The following is a 26998-nucleotide window of genomic DNA, read 5'->3' on the forward strand; positions in this document are numbered from 1 at the left end:
TATTGTTTAAATACTTTTTTGAGGTTTTGTGCAAATCAAAATTCACTGCTTGTCTTTGGTCTCGATGGAAGGTGAAAACATTCAAAAGCTACCGTTTGCTCCTGCCAGACGGACTCTTACTCACTAAAATCACCTCCATCTTCTTCCACTCTCCCCGTCGGATCCCCATATGATATAACGTCGCGAGGCTGGGTCAGAATTTATTCTGTACTCGCATTCGTGTTCGTCGCTTTTTACTAAGCTCTTTATGGATGCCTGCCATCACCTCTTCGACTGCAGTCCATATCCTCCTGGATTTAAGCATGTGCTACATGAGGTTATCGGGTGTAATGTTTTCCCCAGTTGTAGGTTACAAAGCAGTTCTTTGAACTGCGAATCTCTCTTTGAAATAAGGCGTATTTTGCGTCCTCTGCAATTTTGGGCAATACCGCGAATCGTCATGCCTTAGTCAATAAAGGTATGTTCGATAACCTCCATGTCCGCTCAGAAGTTGTGTTTCTTCCCCGTGGAGTCGGTCGAACCATCTCTGAATATCTCTTAAGATTCTATAGGTCCAGTGGCTTTTTTTCCCTGTCCTGCCTCTCCTGCCATTCTGCGACAGTTTTACATGGTGCAAACGGCCGCCGATGGGGAGGAAATTCTTCGGTGAGATATCATAATCATCAACGGCGCAACAACCGGTATCCGGTCCAGGACTGCCTTAATGAGGAACTTCAGACATCCCGGTTTTGTGCCGAGGTCCACCAATTCGATATCCCAAAAAGCTGTCTGGCGTAGTCGCCTACGCTATCGCTACATCTCAGGCTTTGTCTTCTTTTTCTAATAATTGTTTATATTGAATTATAAGAGATTATTTTTTTCGGCTTTTATGTATAAAAATGACAAACAGCTGATTACGTTTTCTTTTTATGTTGTTATGAGCTTGAAATACCTAGAACAGTATGTACAGAATGTTAAAAATATTATTAACTAGTAATTTTTTAGAAAATTTCATAAAAAATTTTCTAGGAAACAAAAAATTTCCAATTAATCGGGAATACCGTATGTAATTCTCTGCGAAATGCTATAAGAAAGATGATATTAAAATTTCTGGCAACCGAATAAAAACTGTTCAAGTTATTTGTCATGCCAGTTTAGAAAAACTGTTTTGAGATCTTCCAAGCTAAGATTACACATATAGCGAGCAATTATGTACATACATTTGAGTATATAAGACAATTAAGTTGTTCACCAGTGCGAAGTTGGTTACATGAAAAAAATCCTATACCAGCCCTGCGGACTTTGCAGCAAATTTCTCGCGATTGAGTGCGACCAAGAAGAGTCGTCTTCAGTTAATATAGCTATTTCAGCGTCCCGCGCCATCTTCCAACCACCCATTTGGCTGGGGCAGTATGCGGTTTTCTGATGGCGTTTGAAGCCGAGGAGCTTACCTAACTCCGATAAAACGGAGGACTCCGTTGTCCAGATGTCTGGGTGTATTAAATCGTGAACGGCGCGAAATACTTACGTGAAATCAGTCGGAATATATAGCCTTGATCCTTTTTCTGAGCTCGTAGCATGTCTTCAATCTGCGGTTGAAGGTTTCCCGGCAGTGTGGATGAATCTCTCAAACTTCTGCGCCGCATTGCACAGTCTAAAGGGCATCCTAGTGCACTCCAAAAGTCCGATAGGTATAATATTGGTGAATATTGTCTATGTCTATAGCTATATGAATTTGGTTATATGCTTTCACTAAGTCTGCGAGTTTCTGCAGCCTTTCCCGTGAACTTCCGGCAAAGCAAATCTAGAACGTGATGTAGTCCTACTTCCCGAACACAAAGGACAAAATGCCTCCGGTAACTTAGAAACTGGGGCAGTTGACGCTGCCACCGTCTGGTGCAACGAGTCCACCTAGTTTGTTGTATCACGTGAAACTTCGCTAACCACGGGTCGCCTGTAGATCTTATCGGCGGTGGCCACCAACGTGTCCGGAGACTCCGAATCCGCACAGACCTGTGTGCTCTCCAGCAGTCTCTGCAGCCACAAAGAGTCTAGCAGCTCGGTGCCCACTCTGTTTGCAAGAGCTTAGCCGTTTCATTTGCTGACAGGCATTTAACGAGCTGCTCCTGTAGCCGTATGTAAATCGTGCGTAGTTAAACTGCATCCGTCATGACGCCCACCAATGAAAATTTGTTCTTAAGCTAGTAGAACCATGTTGGGTTCCTTCATCAAAATACTTCGGAGTAGAAGTCGTCAAGAAATAAAACATTCCGTCTCTTGAATATTGACATGGTGCCATCGAAGAGATTGCACCAAATCAAAACCAAGATCTTCTAAAAGCAAATTAAAACATGACAGAATGTACAAAGTAACGTGCCCAGATTGTGAAAAAAACTATATGGTACAAAGCAAAAAACTGTTTTTCGTACGTTGGGGAGAGCACGGAAATGGTCAGGAAAAATAACAGCAAAAAACTAGTTGAAGCAGAGAGCTTACGGGAACCAGAGGGTAACAAAGTAAACCAGAACACGGACAGCACATAATAGAAGCTGGCAAGACAGGTGCCAAATGAAACACCAGGCAATATCCTTTATTATCTTCCAATCCCCGACTTCCTGAGTTAACCTAATTTAAGTGTCACATAATGATTAGAATATCACTTTGAAAAATGTAATATTTAAATAGCATACCAGTAAAAATGACATATAACCCGTTTTTAAAAGACTAGAGTATTTTTTGAACATAAATGAACGAACTGCTTGGTTTATTTTCCTTCTTTATACATATTTAACCTACCATTTAAGTGTTTCTACCACGCCTACGCGCCATCAGTCGCGATTAATCAAAATGCATTTCAGTTTCTCTCAGGACTTCCTGAGACGCTTGCATTTCTTCTCTACTGTTCTGCGCTAATTACTCTTGAGGTGACCCACTTGTCGGCTATCTTGGGAGATTGAATTCTAGCGCATGGCATAGCCAACAATGTAATTGTCGTTCCATCTTAATGTGTAGCCTACCCACTGTCACTTCCACATCCCGATCGCATCGCGTACGGGTGACAGGTCTGTTTGGCCGACCAAGTTGTTCGTTCGAAATAGTATCAGGCCAACATACTCCTATGATAGGTTGCAGACATTTGTTGAGAAAGGCTTGGAGCCTTCCGTTGTGCTACTCCTATCTAGCAACACAAAAAAAACTGGCACAGAAGAACTTGATCTTGGTGTTGACATAACTGCATTTCCAGATCTTAGAGAAGGCAGCGAAGCAGCGGAGAGGAAACCAGCCTGCTCTCGGCCAATCAGGGTTTTCAGATGTTCTTGAATGCATTCCAGAATTATTTTGGCTATTATCTTTGCGACGGCAGGGAGCACGTAGATACCCTTCCAATTGTCACACTCAAAATATGTGCCCTTCTTGGAAATCTTAACAATCATCCTTTCACCCTCTGGGAAAGGTCTCGAATTCCCAAGATTTCCGTACTAGTGGAAGTAGCAGCAGTAACTGCAGGTGCAGCGATAAATAATTCTGCGGGAAATCGTCGAGCCCAGTGGCTCTACTCCGTTTGAGTGCATCGGCGGCCGAAATGGTTTATCTTCTACTTGGAGGAACCGTCCGTATCCGCATGTTTCGGTGACTGGCCATTTCATACACAAAAGGAGGAAATTCATAGGATGTAATACTGTTGGGAACCGTGGTGGGTGCCCTTTCCACTTCTTCAGCTGTTCGTCAGAGTGGACCGTCCAAAAATTTGTGACCACATATAAGTTCTTTTCCTTCGGAACCTGTACAGTACCTGAGAAAAGAGAATTTTTTATGGTGCCTCAATACTCATTGACATTCTCAGGCATATTACCCAGTGTATTTACCGTCCGATCAGCAAGATAGCTCTTCCAATATCGAGCGACAACTGAACTAGACGAGCGGTCGATATTGAACTTGAAGGGATGGCAGCTTTCCTCTGCGGGAAGTGGCGTCCGCAACCCGCATGGTGATCCCTTGCGAAGTCTAACAGCTCTTAAATCTACTGCTGATCGCAAAGTGAAATCCAACTGATCTTATGGCAGACTCTGTGCTACCAATGACGAAGAGGTGGTAGTTGCAAAAAACCATAAACCTCCCAACATTAAGGTCGCCAAGACCGTGCTTCCCCATCACATATCTGGGCAAGGTATTGTATATAATGTGGTATATATTCTTATAGATAGGTCAGTAACACACAGTATGATCTTTACTATACAACTACATTTAGCTAAAGAAACTAGTATAATGGCTAACAACAAAAGAGAAAAATTGAATGTCTGCTTGTTCACTGATGATCTGCCTGGTACAATTTTCCCTTTCCTCGTTAATGAAAAAAGGTTTGAAATCGTTTTATAGTTCACAATTCAAACACTATTTGTTTATATGACTTAGGATGATATTTCACTTATCTCACACAGCAGTAAATCCAGCACTTTGCCACAAAACAACACAACCAACAAAATGCCTTCAAATACTTTAGAACGTATCTTTCTTTTGATTGTGCTGTGGATATCGTCAAGAAGAGAAAGTCTAATTTGTTAGCAGAATTGTGTCCGGAAATGCTTCAACTACTTAGAGAAATACATATATAGTATTCGTAAGAAAAGTGTGTTACTTGAATTCGTATCACTTTCAATAGAATTGACGTCAAAATATTCCAGCTTTATATTCGGGGGAAATCGATACTTACTCGAATTAATGCAGAAAGCTACCAAAAACAGAATCTTTTAGCTAATCTAGAAATCATGGATTTCAGAAACAATCTATCTTTGCGATTATCTTGGATCTAGTACTAGTAGTCCATTTAGTTTCATACCTATAGTTCTTATCGTGCAATGACTCACTATAGCCAGTTGTGTAATTGAGCAGTTGGTTAATATAGATATCAAGTCGGAAGATTATAAAGAGAAAAATCATCATGATTAATTAATTTCGAATGGAAAAGTAAGTTGATCCAGAAATATCAGAAAATGGCCACATGCTGGATGAGTAGATATGTGTGCGGAAACATTAAACAGTTGTTCAGTATGAAATTACTTAATGGGTCGTAATTGGGCCAAGGGCATTGAATTGGCCCACAATCTTCTATCCCGAGAATTCGAAGCGTTACGAAGACATGTCATTTGAAAAAGATAAATTAGATTCTGCCCGTCGAATCCCAATCTTCTAGCGCATGATTTTTTCTCCTCCATCGTAAAAAGTTTTACAGCAACAGGCATTATACAAGTTATGTAAATAGAATGGCGTTCTTCCACTCCATATTAACTTTTAAACTAACACCGTTGTATAGAACATGTGCAACCTATTCTCGCTCTTTCATTACTTAGGCCCTGACGAATTATGTTGCACATATGTACACGATACAGCCACAGCAAATTTTCCATTCACTTAACCATAAATTTCTTTAAATTAATTTTGTTATATGTTATTGGTCAGTTCCAGTTCCAATGCAGCATGGAGCGCAGCATTCCAGTCCATATATTTTTTGGAATTGCATGTCATTGCCGCTAAGCGCTTCCTTTATGCTTCTTTCGAAGCGTCTATGGAATGCTTGTCGGGTGACAAGCTTTTAGTGGTTTTGGCACTTAGTTCAAATTCAGGACCAAGAATGCAACGCAGCTTGAATTTTAAACCGCCGAGTTTTTTTTGTCTGTTCCTCTAGTTTTCCTGAAAAAAACAAGTCGGGAAACCGGAAGCTGGACGCTTCAGGTCTGAAAGGTTTTGTGTACTTGTGGCGCGGCAAGATTCGCAGCATTCGAAATTTATTTCGAATGTTGCGAGTGCGCGCGAATAGATGGCGCGGATCTATCCACTTTGCGTAGCACGCCACGAGAGTGGAAGATCGCAGAAAAGTGTGCCATGAGTTGTTGTCTAAAACGAGTAGACACAAAAAATTAATCTAATGCAGTAATTATGTTTTTCGTAAATGTCTCTGATTTGTAATATTAAGTTCGAATATATGAATAAATACTGAAGTTCTTTGAATTAAAAATAGGAAAACGGAAGTTGAGTCCGCCGACTAAGATTAGGTCAAATAACATGTATAACTAATTTAATAATAAATGTTAACTTAAATATTATAATAAATATAAGTAATGTTAAATACTTAATTGGTGACCCCGTTATTTAAAAAACGACAAATTATCCGACATCGCCGCCATTGGTGAAGCTCTATTGACGACAAAATTCGTCCGAGCAACACGGCAGAAATAGAACTTCCAAACACCGAGAAATCTATCAAAAACATCAGTAGACCGTACGGCAAGTGATTTTCACGCGTTCGCATCTACAGTTGAGTGTGGAGTGCCGTTGTAAACATCACGAAAACGTGTCGCATCTCCACATCCCGAGTCGGAGCAGAGGCAAGAAAAAACGCGAGAAAACCTTCTCTACACAGTGTACTGCGCGACACACGTCGGACCCTCTCCAGAAGTAGATTTTCACGCGACTTCCCGTACGCACGCCCTCCTGCACAACACCTTTCACGCACCGGACTAGTCATCATTGTCACAACGATCAACAACAGCAGCAAACGGCTGTCCCCGTCGCCGCCACCGCTGCCGTCCACAGTCGCCGCAACCACCACCGCTGCCATCACAGACGCAGCAGCTGTCACCGGTGCTGCCACAGACGCCATCAACGCAGCCACAGCCACCATCATTGCCGCAGCCACTTCCGCCGCCGGAATCGTCTCCACCATCGCCGCAGAGGTCGAAGCCGCCGCCGTCACTGCAGCCCTCGCCGTCAAGATCAGCGCAGCTGACCGACACCAGCATCACCGCTATCAGGCAGACACCGAAGACCCCGCCACCATCGCTTCAGCAGAAGCCGCCACCACCGCCGCCGCCTTCACATCAACGCCGTCTTCACCAAAGAGGCCGCAGCAGCGAAGCATTATTGTAATTTATTATTGTTCAATACATTAGAAGTTTTAAAAAAAATAGTAATAAAAGATTGAAATCGCTGCAAGAGACGGCGAAGAGGTGTTTAGCATCGCGAGTTCACCATTTTCATTGGTGGTGTTTTCGGTCTGCGCTGGAGAGCGTCCGCTTCCCTCATCATTTTTTTTTCTCGTTTCGTGCGTGCATTTGTGGGTGCGGCCTGCCGTGTCGGTGTAAAGTTCAACGCGTTTCAGTATAAACTCACCGCGTTTACATCTTAATCTCGTACTTCTCTGTAAGAAAAATGTCTTTTGACAATAAAGACGCGGCAGGCCCATCGGACCCGCAAGTGACCGCCCTCGCCGTACGCGTTCCTCCGTTTTGGCGGCGGAACCCCGAGCTGTGGTTCGTGCATTTGGAAGCACAATTCCAAATGTCCGGCATCACATCGGACGCGACCCGCTTCAACTACGCGGTAGTCGGCCTGGACGAAGAGTCCATACTTCTGGTGTCCGACGTGGTGAAGTCGACATCGTACGTGCAGCTCAAGAGCGAGTTGATCAGGCGCCTGTCGGCAAGCGAGTCGGCAAAATTAGACCACTTGCTGGCGGGTTTAACGTTGGGTGATCGAACTCCCAGCCAATTGCTTCGTGAAATGAGGCAATTGGGTGGGAGCAAGATCGGCGACGACCTCATCAAGTCGCTCTGGCTGCGTCGGCTCCCGGAGGGCACCCAGGCGATCCTCGCTTGCGTCTCCGGTTTCTTGGAGGAACTGGCAGCGACGGCCGACCAGGTCCAGGAGGTGTACGTACGCCCAACCTTGGCGGCCGTTCAACCACCGTCGGATGAGGTGGGTGAATTGAGGCGCGAGATTGCTGCTTTAACAGCCAGTATGGCCGAGATGCGGGCGACGTTGGACGCTCAGCGTTCGGGCGCCAGATCGCGAGCACGCTCACGGTCTGCCACCCGAAAAGGGCGATCAGGTAGCAGGTCGTCAAGACAGTCCACGGACCAAGGGATTTGCTGGTACCACCGCAGATTCGGGGATAAAGCGACAAGATGTACGCTACCGTGTAGATTCTCTCCTACCGCAAAAAACTAGGTCCGCGGGGGGTCTTGGCGGCGGCCACCCAGAACGCAGCGCCACGTCGCCTAACTATTTTCGACCCCCTCAGCGGGCGCAGCTACCTCATCGATACTGGTGCGGAGGTTTCGGTTCTTCCCGTACCTCGGCAACATCAACTTTTCCCTCAACCGCTCAAACTTGCGGCAGCAAATTCCTCCCGCATAAACACGTACGGGTATAGGCAAGTGGACGTGAGTCTTGGCTTGCGTAGGACGTTTTCGTGGCGTTTCATCCTGGCGGATGTCAGCTTCCCCATACTAGGCGCAGACTTCCTGTGTCACTATGGATTGCTGGTGGACTTGCAAAACAAGTCTCTTATAGATTCCACGACCAACCTTAATTCGTCGGGACATATGGTATCTCACCCAGGCAATAATCTTTCCGTTCTTTTAGAAGACATTACCGACTCTCGTGTTCGGGCACTTCTCCAAAAGTTCAGCCAGATTACTACCAACTGTGGTCTCTCCAAACCAGTGAAGCACAATGTGCAGCACCACATTATCACTACTGGTTCCCCGATCTTCTCGAAGGTGCGTCCTCTACCATCTCAGAAACTGGCAATTGCACGGAAAGAGTTTGAACAACTCGTTCAACAGGGTATCTGCAGGCCCTCAAACAGCTGTTGGTCTTCCCCACTGCATATGGTCCCTAAGCCAAACGGCGAATGGCGCCCATGTGGGGATTACAGAAGGCTAAATGCACAGACTGTTCCTGACCGATATCCAATTCCACTCATCCACGACTTTGCGCATCACCTCGCGAATTGCCGCATCTTTTCGACCTTGGACTTAACCAAGGCTTATCACCAAATCCCAGTAGCTCCTGAAGACATTCCAAAGACGGCAATATGCACACCCTTTGGACTCTTCGAGTTCACCCGGATGACTTTCGGATTGTGCAATGCGGCGCAAACCTTTCAAAGGTTCATTCACTCAGTCCTGCGAAACCTCGAATTCTGTTTCGTATATTTGGATGATGTTTTGGTCGCTTCTTCCACTGAGTCTGAGCACTTAGCCCATCTCGAGTGCATTTTTCAACGTCTCCTTGAGGCCGGTTTAGTCCTAAACGTTGAGAAATGCAAATTCCTTCAACAACAGGTGAGATTCCTCGGCCATTTCATTTCCCCTGAAGGAATACAGCCCGACCCAGACAAGGTGCAAGCGATAACAAGCTTCCCGCGTCCAAAGACAGTGAGGGAGTTGAGGAGGTTCTTGGGCATGCTAAACTTCTACCGTCGTTTCCTGCCCAAGGCCGCCCATCTCCAGTCCATTTTGAACGCGTACTTGTCTGGCCCCAAAACTAAGGACACACGAGAGATCGTGTGGTCTGAAGAGGCTATCTGCGCGTTTGACAAATCCCGTCAACAACTAGCCGACGCTACACTCTTGGCATTTCCTCTGCAAGATGCACCCCTAGCCGTTTTTGTTGATGCCTCTGACATCGCAGTAGGTGCTGCCCTTCACCAAAAGGTGGACCAAGTTTGGCAGCCGTTGAGCTTCTTCTCGAAGCAGTTGAATCCCGCTCAACGGAACTACAGCACCTACGATCGCGAACTGCTCGCCGCATACCTGTCCATCAAATACTTCCGTTTCTCCCTAGAAGGCCGGCCGTTCACAGTGTTCACGGACCATAAGCCTCTCACGTTCGCTTTGAAACAGAAGCCCGACAAAGCGTCCCCTCGTCAGCTTCGACACCTGAGCTTCATAAGCCAGTTCACGTCAGACATCCAGCACGTGTCCGGGAAGGACAACATTGTTGCTGACGCTTTGTCTCGTGTCTCCGAAGTTAACATCCCCGCCTCACTCGATTTCTCGGCTATTGCCAAGGCGCAAGTGGAGCAGCACTTCAGAGCCTCAAGTCCAACCCCAAATACAAATTTCGGGAGTTGCCCATCTTCGGCTCAAACCTCTCGCTCTGCTGCGAAGACTCGGAAAAGGGACCTCGGCCATACATTCCGGCCACATTTCGCAAGGAAGTGTTCCACGCAGTTCACGACTTGGCGCACCCCGGCATCAGGACAACAAACCGGTTAGTCACCGGAAAATACTTCTGGCCCTCCATGAACAAGGATATCAATTCCTGGGCCAGAGAGTGCATCGCATGCCAAAAGTGTAAAGTCTCCAGACATGTAAGGAAAGAAGTGGGCTCATTCCCCCGCACTACCAAGCGTTTCCACACCATACACCTCGACATAATAGGGCCTTTGCGAGACTCGCACGGTTATAAGTATTGCCTCACAATCATCGACAGGTTCACGCGGTGGCCTGAGGCAATACCTCTGAAAGACATTACGGCGCAATCATGTGCTGAAGCCCTCTGTCGAGAGTGGATACCTCGCTTTGGCGTCCCTGCAGTGGTCATCACTGACCAGGGAATGCAATTTGAGTCCACCCTTTTCTCCGAGTTAGGCAAACTCCTTGGTTTTAAACGCCAGCGGACTACGGCATACCACCCACAATCCAATGGGATGCTGGAACGTTGGCACCGGACGCTGAAAGCCGCCATTATGGCACGCGACGACCCGTCCTGGACGCAAGTCTTGCCTCTCGTCCTACTCGGCTTTCGTACAACCCGCCGAGAGGAATTTGCTGCCAGCCCCGCGGAGCTGGTTTACGGGGAGAACCCAAGACTCCCAAGCGATCCGGTCTTCGACAAGAGATCGGGTCTCACGGAGTCGGGGTTGGTGCGTCTGCTGAGGGACAATCTCCGACGCATCAAGGCGCCACCACCCACTCGACACTCGTCCATACCTGCCAGTTCGCCCAAGGAGCTGGACACTTGCACGCACGTGCTGATCAGGACGGATGCCGTCCGGAAACCGCTGCAGCCTCCATATGAGGGCCCGTACCGCGTTCTCGAGCGGGGAGAACATTTCTTCCAGCTCGAGATCGGTGGTCACAAAAAGGCGGTCTCTTTGTCCAGGCTGAAACCCGCGTGCGCCCCGAAGCAACGTCGTGTCCGCTTTGTGGATTAACGGCGAACGAAGTTCGGGGATCAGTCGCCGAAACCCCTAGGTTTCATCTGGGGGCGGAGTGATGTGGCGCGGCAGGATTCGCAGCATTCGAAATTTATTTCGAATGTTGCGAGTGCGAGCGAATAGATGGCGCGGATCTATCCACTTTGCGTAGCACGCCACGAGAGTGGAAGATCGCAGAAAAGTGTGCCATGAGTTGTTGTCTAAAACGAGTAGACACAAAAAATTAATCTAATGCAGTAATTATGTTTTTCGTAAATGTCTCTGATTTGTAATATTAAGTTCGAATATATGAATAAATACTGAAGTTCTTTGAATTAAAAATAGGAAAACGGAAGTTGAGTCCGCCGACTAAGATTAGGTCAAATAACATGTATAACTAATTTAATAATAAATGTTAACTTAAATATTATAATAAATATAAGTAATGTTAAATACTTAATACTTCTTATATAAAGATATTTGAGTGTGCATTCGCCCCATTAGTATATAGCACGTAATATATGCATATATAATATTATATGAGAGTATCCACTTTCGGGTGATATTGACATTCAAAGTCTTGAATTTGCAAAGAAGCGACAAATTTGACCTATTATAACTTTGTTAGTAATAGTGCGATTTCTACCAAACTTGGTAGGGTCATGCTCTATATTGGAGCCTCCATTATTGCATTTGGTGGTGCTAGGATGAACTTAAGGGGTTAGATATTGTCTTCAATTTGTAGTTAAGTCTAAAATTGATAGACCAGTAGCTTACTCCAAACTACAATTTTATTTTATAGTGTATATATGTATATTTCGGGAGCAACCCCCCTTCATCAGTACAAAGTTGTGGGTGTTTTACAGCCAATTATTAAAAATTATAGAAATATACTACTATTGACTTTATTTAACCAAATATCGGTATGGAAGATATTTCGGAGTCTAGGCACCATACAGTTGCAGTCTCTTGATTTTTTTCAGATTTTTCGATTTGGTAGTTTCTGAGAATGGGTCCGTTAAAGAAATGTTCACTTTCGACCCTCCCACTCCCCACCTTTCCAACAAATGTCAAAACTAAGACCGAGATCAAAAAGTACTAATCAAAACCTTTCATTTGATACGCCAAATGACTGTATTTGGTGAAAAAAAAAATGTACACCCCCCTTTTGCATGTACCGAAATTTATTTCGAATGTTGTTAATTCGATTGACAGTTGCCACCACCGGTGTTCTCCGTGGCCTGGATTAGGTCGCAAAAATAATGGAAGTTGGGAAATTAGATTTGACATAAGATTTTTCAATGAACAAATTTTAATTTTGATGCAATGTTAAAAATAAAAGTGTATTTCTAGTGCGATGCATTTTTGGTTTCTTCTAACATTCTCGCTGTACTTCAGCATTCGAAAGTACTTTCATTAATTACCGCGTAAAGAGTATCTAGAATAATCAGGTCGTATCTGACCAAAATAATATTCTGTGCGATATCATAGATTCTACTATGATTTTACTTTTTAAGTAAGAAAAATCATAGACTTCACTTTAAATTCAAGGTCAAGACTTACCATTATTTTATATATTCAGAAACAATTTTGATCATTTGAATATTTTATTTTCCACTAGATAGCAGCTGAGAAATACTAAATGAGCAGAAAACGAGACCATTCGCGTGACATCAATATTAAAACAGCGCTACTATTACTCATCTTCTTTGGAAAACATGTCACAAAATGCCCATTAGAATCATTAGATTAGATCAGAATTCTTGAAAAACCTACCTCACGAATAATTACATAATCGTCTACTTGCTAATTTTGTGACAGATGGCGGAGATGGAAAGATATTAATATTTATTTTCAGATCTTATTTTAGTAAACTATAAATGAAGGAAATAAATTTAGAAATATATAGTTTTATGAGGAAACTATACTCTGCAAAGGTTTTTGTCCTGCTTTCCCTTTAAATCATTCCTTATGGCCGCGGCTCACGAAATCAGTGAAGGTAATCATACATATTACTTAACTTGTACTCCATCACAAATGTTTCGTGTGTAGTTACGGAATTGCAAATTTATGCTACTATACATCCGCATGTTGTAAAAAGGCCAAAATTCACTTTGTTTTGGGGTTTTGTGGGTTATATTTTTCTTTTGATTTCGTAGCTTTGATGTTCACTTTGAAAATTCTGAATAATTTCTTATAGTAAATTTTTAAGCTTGAAATTCTTCAACGATTACCTTGGGTAGTACTAAATTATAATTTACTGGTTAAAATAATAAAAAAATCTGAGCAAAATCTACTTGATTTTATAATAATCCAAGAATTGTTATACAAGGTGGCTCAAAATAAATGATTATGACTAAACTGCAACGAAAATCACATTTTTTTCCAAATGTGATTAGTGTTGTTCTAGTTACCATTTTGAGCCGTTTTTTGGCAAATTCCATTTGCAATACTTCTGACGAAGTTTTGGATTTCTTAACGGATAAGTATTTCCAGAGTCTGGGGTTTTTCATTTAAATGCTTGATTGCAAAAAAAACCACAGAAAGAAGCCACGGACGGTCAAATCTCGTTTTCTTGACGGCCAGTAAATACGGGAAAACGTGATGTCAAACGGCTTGGAAACGCCGGCCTCAGGATGCGCATTGGGAGTCGTCTTGTGTGTTCTCAGGCTCTAATTTATCCAATAATGGTATCAAGGAGCTCATTAAAGAGCGTTTCAATTGGGAATGCGACATAATACGATAGTTCTTCTCACGCGCCCTGGGAACGGGACAACAGATCTGACTAGCGCACGCTAGCAAAGACAGAATATTTAAAATAGTATTTTCACGTTATGTCTGGTTTAAGTAAATGTCTATGACTGTTTCGAACATCAGGCAGGCAAATAGCAGACACAGCGTGTCTGTATCAGATGAAGATTCGTCTCGGATAAATATTTGTTTGTGGCAAACGTCTGTCATAGAAACATATGTGTTTGTGTCAGACATCAGACTGCCAAATGCCTGTGTTTGCTTCAGCCTATGCCAGACAAAAGTCTGTGTCGGAGCATCTAATCCTTTGATGTGTGATCATGTCAGATCAATGCTGTGATTGGCGTAAACAACAAACAGGCAAATACCTACGTTTCAGATAAATTCTGTGTCTGTGTTCGCCTCAGACATCAATCAGACAAATTTCTGCGTCGGTCTCAGACAACGAGCAGACAAATGTCTGTTTTTGGGTCAGGCAAATGTCTGTCTCAGGTAAAGTTTCATCATCATCAACGGCGGAACAACCGGTATCCGGTCTAGGCCCGTCTTAATAAGGAACTCCAGACATCCCGGTTTTGCGCCGAGGTCCACCAATTCGATATCCCTAAAAGCTGTCTGGCAAAGTTTGAATCTGTTTAAGATAATTGTCTGTGTCTGACTCAGATAACATCATCAATTGGGCCAATTATAGTATAGTATAAGTCACATGCCAGATTTATGTCGATCGCCGTAATAAAGCTCGTATTTATCGGTCTGAATGACGTTCGAATGACTTCGCTAAAAGGACAAGAATTGGAGCCAAGGCTGTACATGTGCTTCTTCCAGAAATCTAAGGTTTATGGACTAGGTATAACAGATTAATGGCCAGTTAAGTTGTTATGGCTAAAAATCGCATTCTACTTTTGCGCGTTTTTCTCGAAACCGCATGTTGAAAATCGGCTGCCAGCATAGTCCAAAATCTATCTTAACGAAATTCTTTGAAATTTTCACGACTTATTCAGAGCATATTTCTACAGTCCGCAAGCTAGATTGATTGCGATTCATTCAGTAGTTTTTTTTTTTCATTGAAAAAGCCGTGAAAAAACACCAAAATTCACAAAAAAAATTTAACATGGTACCAAAAATGTAGCTTTTAATATTTTTTAATAATCCTAGTTTACGGACTGCAGTTAAGTCTTTACGTTAAAATGGTGTTTACTTTTTTACTTTAAGATGATCACAGCGCTTTCTAGTAGGAAAACACATTTTTTAGAGATGGGTGTATAAATTACTCTGTATTTCAATAACGAACTATGCGACCGTGCTAGAAATTACTATGCACGCTCAAGATGTTAATAAATCTATGGCGAAAAATTCGTATTTGTATCTTTATCCAGGTCTTCACAAAGAATTTCTCTTCACGCGGGATGACCCCCTTAAGAAAATATCCATTTATATGAAAATTTATGTAGTTTTCGAAAACGGTGTCAAATCTGGGATTAGATGATGGGGGAGTGAACAATTACGATTTTTTGGGCAGGTCAAGCTTTTTGACACTATTTACGAAAAACGCGACAGTGATTTTTCCGAAACTACTAAACCAATCTTTCTGGAATTTTTACCACCTATCGTATGGTTATCATATATAACTATAACTATGTATAGTAATAAATTCTCAAAAGGATCTCTTTTATGGATGTATAAAGCTGATGAATTCCGTATCAATATTTTTGGCTTGGACAGTATTTCTTCAGTCATCTACTTTTTTCCGCAGTAAATTTTTCGTGACGCTAATTCATTTCCTTATTTCCTTGACGTTTATTTTTCCTCTGCCTATGTTTCTTGAATTTCAGTTGATCTTCTACGCGTTCTCTAATATGTGATGGAACTTCTAGAAGAGGAATTATGCCCAAGTTGCCATGTACACGTACGTCCTGATACCGCACGTTCTATTTTGCATCTTACGATGCGCTTCATAAAACTGACGGGCATCTGCCTGGGATGTGGTAAATTTTATGGAAGGTCCCTTTCAAAAGAGGTCCACGACTTAATCTCAACACCACCTAGGGAAATCAAAGCATTATACCATTTACTTGTGTTGCTTGTGACAAGCTGCGGTAGACCCTTTTCTTCCCTCTAGACTTTCCCAGTATACCTCTCCGTTACTTGTTCGATAGCAGGCATTTTAGTCCAACGAGGCGGCCACCTCGTCGACTCCAAAAGTGTCTCCATCATTGGTAAAGTTCAACTTTTCCGCAAGCGATGAGAAATACCTTCGCAACTTATGAGAAATACGCTCGTAACTTTCTACTACAGAAATGCTAGCCTTTTCCGAACTGAAAGCGCGTCTGGAAAATGCACTATTGGCGGGTCGGCATGTCATTCAGGCCTAGAATGTAAAGTTGTCTGGGTCTTCATATACTATTTCTGTCGCGGGAACATTCTTCAGGTGGGAATGCTTGCTCAATTCGCTTTGAAAGGTGATTTTTACCTATTATGTGTCGGTGCAGAAAGCTCTGGATTGATATTGGATATATTGTCGGTTCGTCGGTAGCTTTTACTGGGAGGACCTCAAAGCAGCTTTCAACATTTCCGCGACCCAGTGTTGATCTTACACATTTGGAAAACTATCTGACGGAGAAAACATGTACCTGTACTTTGAGGAGTTTTATGAAGGGGTGCAAAAAATTGCGGTGGGTTCTTGAGGAGACAACTAAAGTGACGTTGCGGCGGTTACCAGACCGGAGAGCCGTGCTCCAAGCAATCCATAAATACTTTATCTCCTAAACTGCTCTTTGCATTGAGGCTGTTTGAAAATTCGGTTATGACTAACATAAACTTCACCACCTAATATTGCCAGGAAATCGATGTTCACAACACCATTCACATTTATTACTGACGCAATTCATTTCTCGAGGGAGTTGTTTCAATTAATGCAACACCAGAAATTCCAATGTATTGATTCATATTTTACGGTTACTAGCTAAGTTGATGTAATAACCTACGAGAAAATAATTATCTAAAGCTGATTAATAAGAATAGTTAGCTGATTAAATAAGAAAGCCAAAAATTAGGGGAGGAATTCTAATGTGATTGTTATTTTCTTGATACTTCTGGAGAAATAAGATAAATTATTTGTCATGGATAATAATAATAATGCGTTGGCGCAAAAATCCATATTAAATCAGGGCCTTGAAGTGTGTTAGACTATTTCATTCAATGCTGTAACAGTACACTACTGTACACTGTAGGAGACAATGCGGTCAGCATTGCGCTCCCACGAGATTATTACCATGATTTGATTCAGGTATTTATTCACAGCTGAGTCGACATCTAGTCACGATCACAAATCCCCCTGCCACCAGTGAGATTTGAACAGCCTAGCGCACTATACACTTGAGTCATTCGGAGACATTTGTAACATAACACAATCTGAGTGTTAGTTTTCGATTGTTTCCAAAATGTATACATTATCCGTTTTGTTTAGGGATCAAACCAAAAGTAGAGGTGGAAACTAGTGGTTGACAGCTACTAGGCAAAAATGAAGATACACCACATTAATAATAAAGAAGAAAGAAACTGTATCTAGGGTGGAGCTCCCACAAGGAGTAAAGAGTGATGATAGTCACTCTTAAACGTGTAGCCCTCTTTTGTTATGGTTTATCAGGTAAGATTGACCGTTCTTTGTGGAACGTAATAGATTAGGCCTTCACTAGTTAATCATCTTTTATGCCCGACTATTTTGTGTATTTTTTAGCATTATACATGATAGTATAATATATTAAGTGTGTATACAGTAAGTATAGTCAAAGACCTCTTCCAAGTTTGAATACGCTTACCCGTTCCAAGCTTTCCATTTATGATAGTAGCTACGCTCAACAGCGAACTCAACACTTTTACCATTTTTAAGGGCTTGTGTGAAACAAAATCTTATTAAAATCGGTCGGTCACACGCACTTTTCTCAATAACGTACTTATTGACACGGAAGTTGATGAGAATTGTGAACATCCACATATGCAAGAGGATCATCCTTGTACCTTGAGGTTAAGGGAAGGGAGGTCCTCATTATGTTCAAAAGGGGGGTATACATTTTTTTCACCCAATATAGTTGTGTGTCCGGATAGCTGAGTGGTTTGAGCACAAGGCCGTCGTACGCTTAACTTCGAGCAAACACTCGCCAATTCTTTAACAAGTCGGAATATCGGAAACTCGCGCTTCGGGTGTAAAGGTTTTGTGTTCATCTTAAAATATGTGAGAAACTTCTATGCACATTCTTCCATCCGTATATAGCTACAAATCCAACATATTCCTTCATATTTTTCCAAACTACAAGATATGCGTACATATTACAGACATAGATTTTATTTTCACCCTAAACAAGGAAACTGCCTATTACCGAATACTTCACATAACCATGCACGTATATAAATTGATCGTATTTATATTTCCGGTTTACTTCATGCACAAAAGTATATATATGTACATATGTAGTACGTATATTGAATATATCTGTCTGGATTAACTACCTGATATATTGATATTGATATACAAATGACGAAAAAGCTTAAAATAAAATGTCTCTTTGTGACTCCCTATTCATATCAGCTGATTTTGTTGTGGTATTGACGAATTGATATGGAATGATGACGTCATACAGGTTATAAAATGCACGAAATTCACAAAAATGGCAAAGTTTGGCCCCCTATAACTTTGTTAATAATAGTTGGATTTCTTCTGGATCTTGAAACTTGACCAAATTCTGCTTTATGTCGTCCTTTACACAAAAACCAAAATTTTGTAGTTCTGGCTAAACTTCTAAAATATGCTAATATACTATTATTAACTTTATTTATGCAGATATCAGAACCGAAAGCCTAGATTTCGTAGAGATGCACTATTGTGATTTTTTTTCAGAATTTTCGATTGGATAGGTTCTGAGAACGAGACCTGTTACACTTTTTGATGGTCATATTTTGAGTCCTGACTCCCCTATGTTCCACCCGATATCTAATATGGAACCAGTTTTGAAAAGTACTAATTGAGCCATTTTATTTGATAAATAAAAAAATGTTGTGCCCTCCATTCACATGTATGGGGAGCCCCCCTTAAACTTAACACAAATTGCGCGACTTGCTGCATGTAAAGGAAAAACAGATCACAGGCTCTCACCAATTTTCGTGACAATCGGTTTAGCCGTTTCCGAATAAATCTCTAGCTACGCTGATGTTGCTTAAAACAATTTTTCTAGCTCTAAATTGGGACTAATTATACTGCGTGCCGCAGAGCATCTCAAATTCGATAGACTTCGGGAAAATCGCTGCGTTTTCGTCAATTTTGTACAAATCTTTTCAAAAATTAACTGAAATATACTTAAGTATATGCGAAATAATTACCCCACGTGTATTCCCCTGCGGTCTTTTCTTCTCCCGCAAAAAAAAAATTGTCAAAACACCGCTTTTTTAGTCCTTTACAGTGGGCTTACCTTAACTTAACTTTAAAACTACAGAACCCATTAAGGCCAAAATAAGTTTCTTACTACTTACACATGTACTTTCCCTTACCGACATTTTGCAAGTCTTTCTTGTTAATTAATTAATTTTTCCACTAGGATCACGCGATTGTTTTCCGTACAGTCTTTCCTAGTTTTGCTGTAAAATAGTTCAATTCCATAATTTTATGTGACATGAGTGCGAAGTCATCTCATTATCGTGGAGTTCAATTAACACGTTTTGGAAGTAGCAATCAAACTTTGTGCATTTATCCATGATAATAATTTTAGTCAGTTGGTTTAAGTAAATTGTGTGCTATTATAATGTGTATACAGTTTGTAATAGTTGGACCCGATAATTAAATCAGATTGTGTTGTGGAAAAACAATAAATGCACGTTGAACGGCTCCAAACACCAACAACTACGTCTCTCATTAAATGTCGTAACTATCATTGACGACTATAATTTAACTTAAATGGTTTTGTTAAAACACATATTAACAAACTAAGTGTTCAAATAAAGAAAACATGATCGCGCGGAAAAAAAAATCACGACTGTTTACATATTAGTAATGAATTGATGCGACTCAGTAAAGTAAACCTTGAGAAATGTAATTGCTAATGAGCGTACTAATGTTGAAAAATAAAAGAAATCTTTTCTCTCTCATCTATCAAGATGTTTAGCCAATAAGGATATGCGTACATACATATGTATGTATATGGTTCATTTAGCATTTTATTTCTACCCATAGTTAGTACCGTGGTCCTTTATATGTAGACTGCCTGAATGGAGATTAAAATTGAATGAATATGTTATATATGTACAAAATGCTTCATATAAAAATGCTTTCCTATCAAAATGCTTTCCTATTAAAATTTATCCTTTTGCTTTGTTGTTGTTTCTACGTTGAGAATTTTAATAATATATGTACATATATATGAACATATTCGAGCATATATATGTCTGAAGTGTAATAGGATCGTACGGGAAGCACGACTTCTATTTACTATAACTCTGTTAATTATCAAAAGGTTTGCACGGAACAGTGACAGTGTCGTGACTTATAAAATGACTAATATTTCTGCGTTAGTACTCCTAGGTTTAACTTCAATAGTGCTTTCCAGTACCAAGAGTAGTACTATTGCAGCAATTATTATTTTTATTTGATGTATTTTAGGGTCTAAAGCTGCATCACATTTTTCAATTAGGTATTATACTGTTACGTAGTTGCTACTTATTATATACATATATCCACTTGGATACCGGGACTTTCGCACTTGGGCTGGTTTACGTAAGAAGGTGGGACTTCTAAAGTCCCCTTTACTTGAAAACTCGATACTTCCGTAAATGTAACCCTGACACATAGCGTAGCGGACTGGATGTTTCGCGGAGCATTAACATCCGCTTTCGCTGCCTTCTCTAAAATTTGGAAATGCAGTTATCTCAACACCAAGATTAAATTGAGACTGTTATGTGTTAGTGTTCTTTTTGTGTTGCTATATGGGAGTCATACATCGAAAGTGAACTCCACTGTTACTGAGAAGCGTCAAGCCTTTGTGAACACCTGTTTGCGTCGTATTATCGGAGTACGCTGGTCTGAAACTATCTTAAACGAAGAAATTGATCGGCGCACAGGCCTGCTACTCATACACACGGAAGACTGAAGTGGCAGTGGATAGATCACACCTTGGTGGAATGAAATTCACTCTCCCAAGATGTCCGACGAGTGGGTTGCCCCAAGAGCACTGAACAGCAGAGAAGGAAGGAGTGCGGGCATCTCAGGAAGTTCTGGGGGGAGTTGAAGGGCGTCTCAGATAACCTTGGTGTGTAGATCTGGTTGATGCGTTATACCCCGCTAATGGGTAAATGATAACCATATGTACATGTACACTTTTACTATGGCTATGCTATTATATTATTGACGACAAGATGATGCAATTGATGGCCACGTTTGTTTCTGGACCTCTTTTCATGCAAATTAGGTGCTCCCAGCGACCATTTGCACACTGCTGGTTGAATAGTCCGGTCATTCTTAATTTTATGCAAGCTGTGTCAAATAATGCAGGCTACTATCGCCTGAATAATCTGCAGTTTACTTTGTTGTCCACAAACTACTAACATGAAGCTTATATTTTTCAATTTTCTTCGCAAGTATATGTTTCATTTTTTGGCTGACTAGAAACCTTACTCGGGGTTCACCGTTATAAAATCAATCTAATTTAAAGCTACCTTTGTAATTCCACATCATGTAGTTATTCCGGGTGGAGTTGTAAGCCCTACCCAACCCCCGCCCTAGGGGACCAGTTGGTTCAATTTATCCCGTTTTGAGGCGCAAGTAAAAACCATCATTCGTCAAGTAAAAACCGTCAACCGTCATCCTTCTCGGCCTGCAGTTTTTCACTAAGGAAGAACTCCCAGCGATCGTCACGTGTAGACGGAGATAGCGTTTGGTAATAGATCTGTTGGTATTGGTTTAGCAGGCGTCGCTGTTGGTATGCGCTTCGTACATGACGTGAGGGGAACTGCAGTGTCCAAAAATACCCTCTAACATTTCCGAGCCTGACTAGCACAGAGGCATGCAAGCGTGTGTACTCGGTAACTGTTGGCGGAGTTGCGCGGTCAACTTTCGTTACTTTTCTTTTTTTTCTTTAGTGAATTTCTGAAGCATACGTGATAGTGTTAAGGCTTAGGAATTATATTCGGCCTTGAACGATGCAGGAGTCCAAGAAAATTTATTGCAGGAACAATGTATACATTTCGGCACATGTAAGCTTATATTGAAGTGAATAACGAGCTGGCCGCGTTCGCATATTCTGAGAACTTCACCGAATGTTATACGATTGAGTATCAAGCAAAAAGCTCCGTCAACCTTTTAGCATATCATTGTTATTATTGTGGATGAGAAACTTTTATTTGTGGCAATTGCTGCTTTCCCGAGCATTGTAAAGGTAAATTCCTTTTTGCTGGGTTGTACACCGCGATGCACTTCTGCTCCGGTATCGTAACTCTGGTGTATTGCGCTTGCATTCCTTATAGCGATCATCAGAGCTATCAGGTCTTTATGCTCGTCAATTCGCTTCCAGATTTGTGGTAATGGCTAGGTTTTAAGGCTTTTTTGCGATCGGGATGACAACTCGAGTTTCTCTAGAGATGAAAGTGCTTTTAGTAGTAGTCCAGTTCTCACCAACATTCCCTGATGTTTTCTTTAACGATTGAGGGGTCCTAAGTTCGCATCCACTTGATGTTGGACTTTAAACAAAATATTTTCAGCTCTGGCCAAGCTTTGGCTCAAAGTATGGGCGAATTTGCGCTCAATATAATTCGCAGCCATATGGTCTTCCGCGAAGCTTGTAACATCTGCGAGCCGTTTCGGTCACGCTGCTCCCAGAGCAGAGGTGAGGCCTGCCCTGTTAAGAAATCCTAAAGCCGTCTTCGTTTACTATTTTTTTTTTATTCTGTGACGAGTTTTTCGAGATGCCATTTGCCCAGCAAGAAGGGTTCCCTACTCCTGAACAACAACCGGACTGTGAAAGTGGGGTACTTGATTTTAGGGGGCACTCTAACTTTTGCAAACCGAAGTAAATAAACACCAAATTATGATCTCTTTTAGGAAACATATCTTTAATGTATTGCCGACCGGTCAATTTTTAATTCAATGTTCGTTGCTGGTCCTACGCTCAAACAGTGTACTGCCGATGACAAGGCGGTGGAAATAGTAGATGCCCACTAACCTTTCACCCTTGTTGTAACGCTCACCAACAACCTGTTTGCCCACAAATTTCTATCCTTTTTAGTTCCAGGGAATATTTTAAGTGAAGTTTTAATCCTCAGCTTAAAAAATTCCCAAGAAGTCTGGATATTGTAGGGTTGTTCAGTCTATAATGACTCTTCCCCCTTGTTTTTCAACGTGGGTTTAGGGCCATTTTTGCGGAGACGCCTTTCACCTAATTTTAATGTGTAAATAGTGACAATAAAAATATTTCAAAGAGAAAGTTACATTCTTTCTAGAAATTGTTTTTGGCGCACGTTGCAAATAGATGAAATAGGGGTAGTGCTATAGTTAAAATTTTGGAGATGCGGTTATGGAGGGCGTTATTCGTAAAGGGCGGTGGATGACCATGGATATATTTGTTCAGATTATAGAATAAATCCATGATTCAAGATAGTTGCGGAGGGAATCCGTAGCCTGTTTCTGATAAGATTTTGACTATGAATCCCGGTTCAGGATAAGAAGCACCACAATTATATCGTTCTACGCACCAGTGGAAAACTCTGACGTAAAGGAAAAAAAACTTTCTAGGAGCAACTGTATGCGGTTTATTTGAAGCTTCTTAAAACAGATATTTTGACGATGCTGGGTGATTTACATTTCGTGGTGGGATCTAATAACACCTTGCTCGGGTTCGTGATAGGGAGGCATGGTTTTGGTGCCCGTGAAAACAGCGGTGAAAGGTTTTTAGATTTCTGCAAATTTTATCGTCTCGTCACCGTAAATAATTGTTACTAAAATAGAAAACTGATATCATATCAAATCGCATCCTTCGATTTAAAATGAATACTGATACTTACATTCTAGTTGTTTGCGTGACACCTTCATCGTAAAAAAATCGTTTTCAATCATTTCTAATCAATACAATTATAGTGATATAGATAACGCAAACACTTGATATCTCATGACTCAGGTGTTTTTTTCAGTCTTGAATTTTATTATTGTTGTTTAACCCTTTTATTTGTTGTGTGTAACCTATTACACTCGAAAGGTAAATGTTTATGAGCCGAGCCCACCATATTTTTTTTTGCCGAATGTGTACAAAAATGAATAATAAAATTAAATTCAAATATTCACATAAGAATATCTTATCTCAGATTTAATTTGCTAAAAGGAAATGCAGGGTCTAGGGTTAAACAATAACCATTTGTTATTAATTGTACGCTCATTATCTATCGCATTATATTCCATCTTTTGTCAGAATGACTTGATAAAGAGTGAAAATTACTTATTGTGCTGACAGCTAGTGATTCTGAAAACTTGGCGGTGATTTCTAGATGTTTTTAGTTAGTAGAATCTTTTCCATTCAAGCGAATTTAAATCTGCATCTGTAAACATCTCCAAAGAAAGTGTAGTGATCGTCATGTCCACAGTTTCTTATTTTATTATTCGCAATATTTATAAATGAAAAACCGCAATTTTTCAATTGTTTAATCAAGTTCATTTGAAGATTGAATTGAGTTGAAAAGTGCTGTATTGTGACGATCTCTTACTATAAATATTATTACCCTAAACGTTTACTGTATATGTGCTGTTTGTGGTTACTTTGTAAATTCTGAACTATTTTCTTTTCTATTTTTTCGGTTCCCTTTAGATCAAATGTCCATAGAAATGGGTATTTCTAATCCAGCATTGCACCAGAATAATGAAATTGAAGATGACGACGAAGAAGAAAATAAAGATGGATCTGATCGTAAGAACTCATTAAGCTGTTTACCAGATGGGCCTTTCTCTGCCGATTCAGAATACGATGAAACACTTGCATTTCCTGATTCTGTAACCATACTATCGATGGGCGGTGATAATCCTGTGTTAGTTGAACGAACGGAAGGCGATGACGAACACGACACAAATGTACCTGAAATCGAAATTAAATTTACAAGCGTTTATAATACGCCTGTGAAGTTTAAGTCTTTCCAACGGAAAATATTCATTCCTGGAATGGAAGTGAATGTTCGGATAATACACAATGATCGAAGCATAACTACGCATTTGTTGAATCCAAATTTGTGAGTATTGTTTAAATCGTCAATTTATATTTATTTATATTTTATATTTAATAATGTAGTTGGAAGAAAAATCTGGTTAAAATTGAAGAATTTCAAATCCCGGTCACGCGAACATTTTAGGCAGCGACGTGGAAGGTCGAGCCAAGTTTTGAAATTGAATACAGTTCAAATTGAAAATAGAGCCCGTTATGCTGGACTGTCACCGAAGAGGACTATTCACACTATTGCACAAGTCGCATAGAAAATCTACTATCTTCAGTACTTTATGTATGCCTCTCGGATTTTACCCCGTCACTAAAATGACAAGTTTGCTTCTTGTCGTCCACTAAAGAACCATAATTCTGGATCTTTATATACGTAGTATAGCCGTGAGTTGTGTCAGTCTCTGCATATCGAAAGAAATTGTAGACCACACAAAATGGTAACACTGCGGAACAAGAGTACCTACACATCCCTCACTGTCAGCAGCACAGTTAGATACTAGACAGCTACCACACTCCCCCTTGCCCCTCAAGGGGGGAAATCAGTGCGAGACGCACGATTTCAAATTGTTTTGCCCTTGAGCATGAGCGAGATGTAACGAAAATCCGATCGGCTGTGTTTGACATACCGCCCGGACTTGCCAATGTATTGGTGAGATCGTCAAGTTTTTGCTTATGATAAGTGAATACGTGAAAAAACTTTTTGCTATATGGGTGAACACGGGAGTAGTACCAGAATAGCAAAAGCTTACCGATCTCTCTCTTAACAATACGATTTGACGAAGATTATGCCTTTTCCTTGTTTAGCGTCTCTGATGTGTACAGATAAGCTTCTGCAGCACATGCCTATAGTAGATCTACTGTGGTCAGCAGCAATATCACGCAAAAGTGGATATTCTCACATAATATTTTCATATATTACGTGCTAGATACTAATGGGACAAATGTCCACTCAAATGTTTTTATAAAAGCCATACACAAATCTTTTCATACCTGATGCGTTCAGCTTCCGGCTTCCCGACTTGTTTGTTGATTGATATTTCTTATGGCTACACTAGTATACAGGGGTGGCACGTAATTAGCACACCCTGGTACGTACGCCTAAGGACATACAAAACAGAATAAATACATATTGCAAATAATTATTGATTTTGTTGAAAATTTGCACATCTTTTTATTGAAATATTCTTTATAAAAATAAAGGTGGAAAAAGCTGCATCAAGCTGAAAGAAAAAGGGAAAAATATATAATAAATTTTAAAAAATCGTGGAAATAGATGAAAGTGTAAATTGTTTACTTACTTGACATTTGGTTGGATATCCTTTTTGTGAAATTACCACAAAACGTCGTTGTTATATAGAGACCACAAATTTTTCACATACGATGACGGCCCAAAATTGTTGCACAGTAGTTGATTTCAGTGTCATAAGTCCCTACTGCTCATAAACTTCCTGGCTTTATGCAAGCCAATACCTGGTTGAAATGGCCTCATCCTTGAACCCTTGCTGTACAAATCGCAGCTTGTGATATGGCGCGTTGTTTTGGCGGAAAGTTGCCTTTGAATAAACTGACAACGGGAGGTTTTCCAGGAATGGTAGAAGGTGCTCTGATAGCAAATTTGAGTAGGCTAAAGCTTTAAGTTTCCCCTTGACCTTGACAATAAGCTCGGCTCCATGTTCGCTGAAACAACTCCACATCATAAAACTAGCGTCACCGAATTTCACCGACTTCCTAGTGTACCTAGGATCCAACTTCTTATTGGTAGAACGTCGCACCCAAATTCTGCTATCAGGACCGCATAAGTTGAACTTTAATTCATCACTGTAAATCATTGAATCCCAAAAGGAAGGAAGAAGTCTAGCCGTTTTTCCCGGTTACTATGTGTAACTTCTGGTTTTTTCAGTCTTTGTCATCCTCTGAGGTTGTTCTTCAAAATGTATTGTCGGATGGTTCTGGCAGATATATTTACACCATAACTTCTTGCATTGCGACTCTTATTTGCCTGGAAATAGCGAAAGGGTCATACAATGGTTATCAAACCATTAGAGAGTATTCG

General features: G+C 41.0%; 1 protein-coding gene and 1 long non-coding RNA gene across 9 annotated transcripts in view; one reads left to right on the forward strand and one right to left on the reverse strand.

Annotated features, from left to right (window-relative positions):
- Nucleotides 1-26998, forward strand: part of LOC119656008 (phospholipase D2) — a 68685-nt gene that overhangs the window by 17452 nt on the left and 24235 nt on the right. For 3 of the 8 annotated variants that reach the window (XM_038062251.1, XM_038062249.1, XM_038062257.1), the window contains exon 2: nt 24547-24961. In XM_038062251.1, coding sequence (XP_037918179.1) covers nt 24552-24961 — 410 coding nt within the window. In that variant the 5' untranslated portion in view covers nt 24547-24551. The other 5 variants (XM_038062250.1, XM_038062252.1, XM_038062254.1 and 2 more) reach the window with 5 other exon arrangements.
- LOC119656009 lies at nt 23611-23986 on the reverse strand. Its single transcript, XR_005249979.1, has 2 exons — nt 23753-23986; nt 23611-23686 (listed from the first exon to the last, which is right to left on the reverse strand). It is a non-coding gene; the product is annotated as an uncharacterized LOC119656009 (long non-coding RNA).

The sequence above is a fragment of the Hermetia illucens genome, chromosome 4 (assembly GCF_905115235.1).
Source record: "Hermetia illucens chromosome 4, iHerIll2.2.curated.20191125, whole genome shotgun sequence".
In the NCBI taxonomy this organism is placed as follows: Eukaryota; Metazoa; Arthropoda; class Insecta; order Diptera; family Stratiomyidae; genus Hermetia; species Hermetia illucens.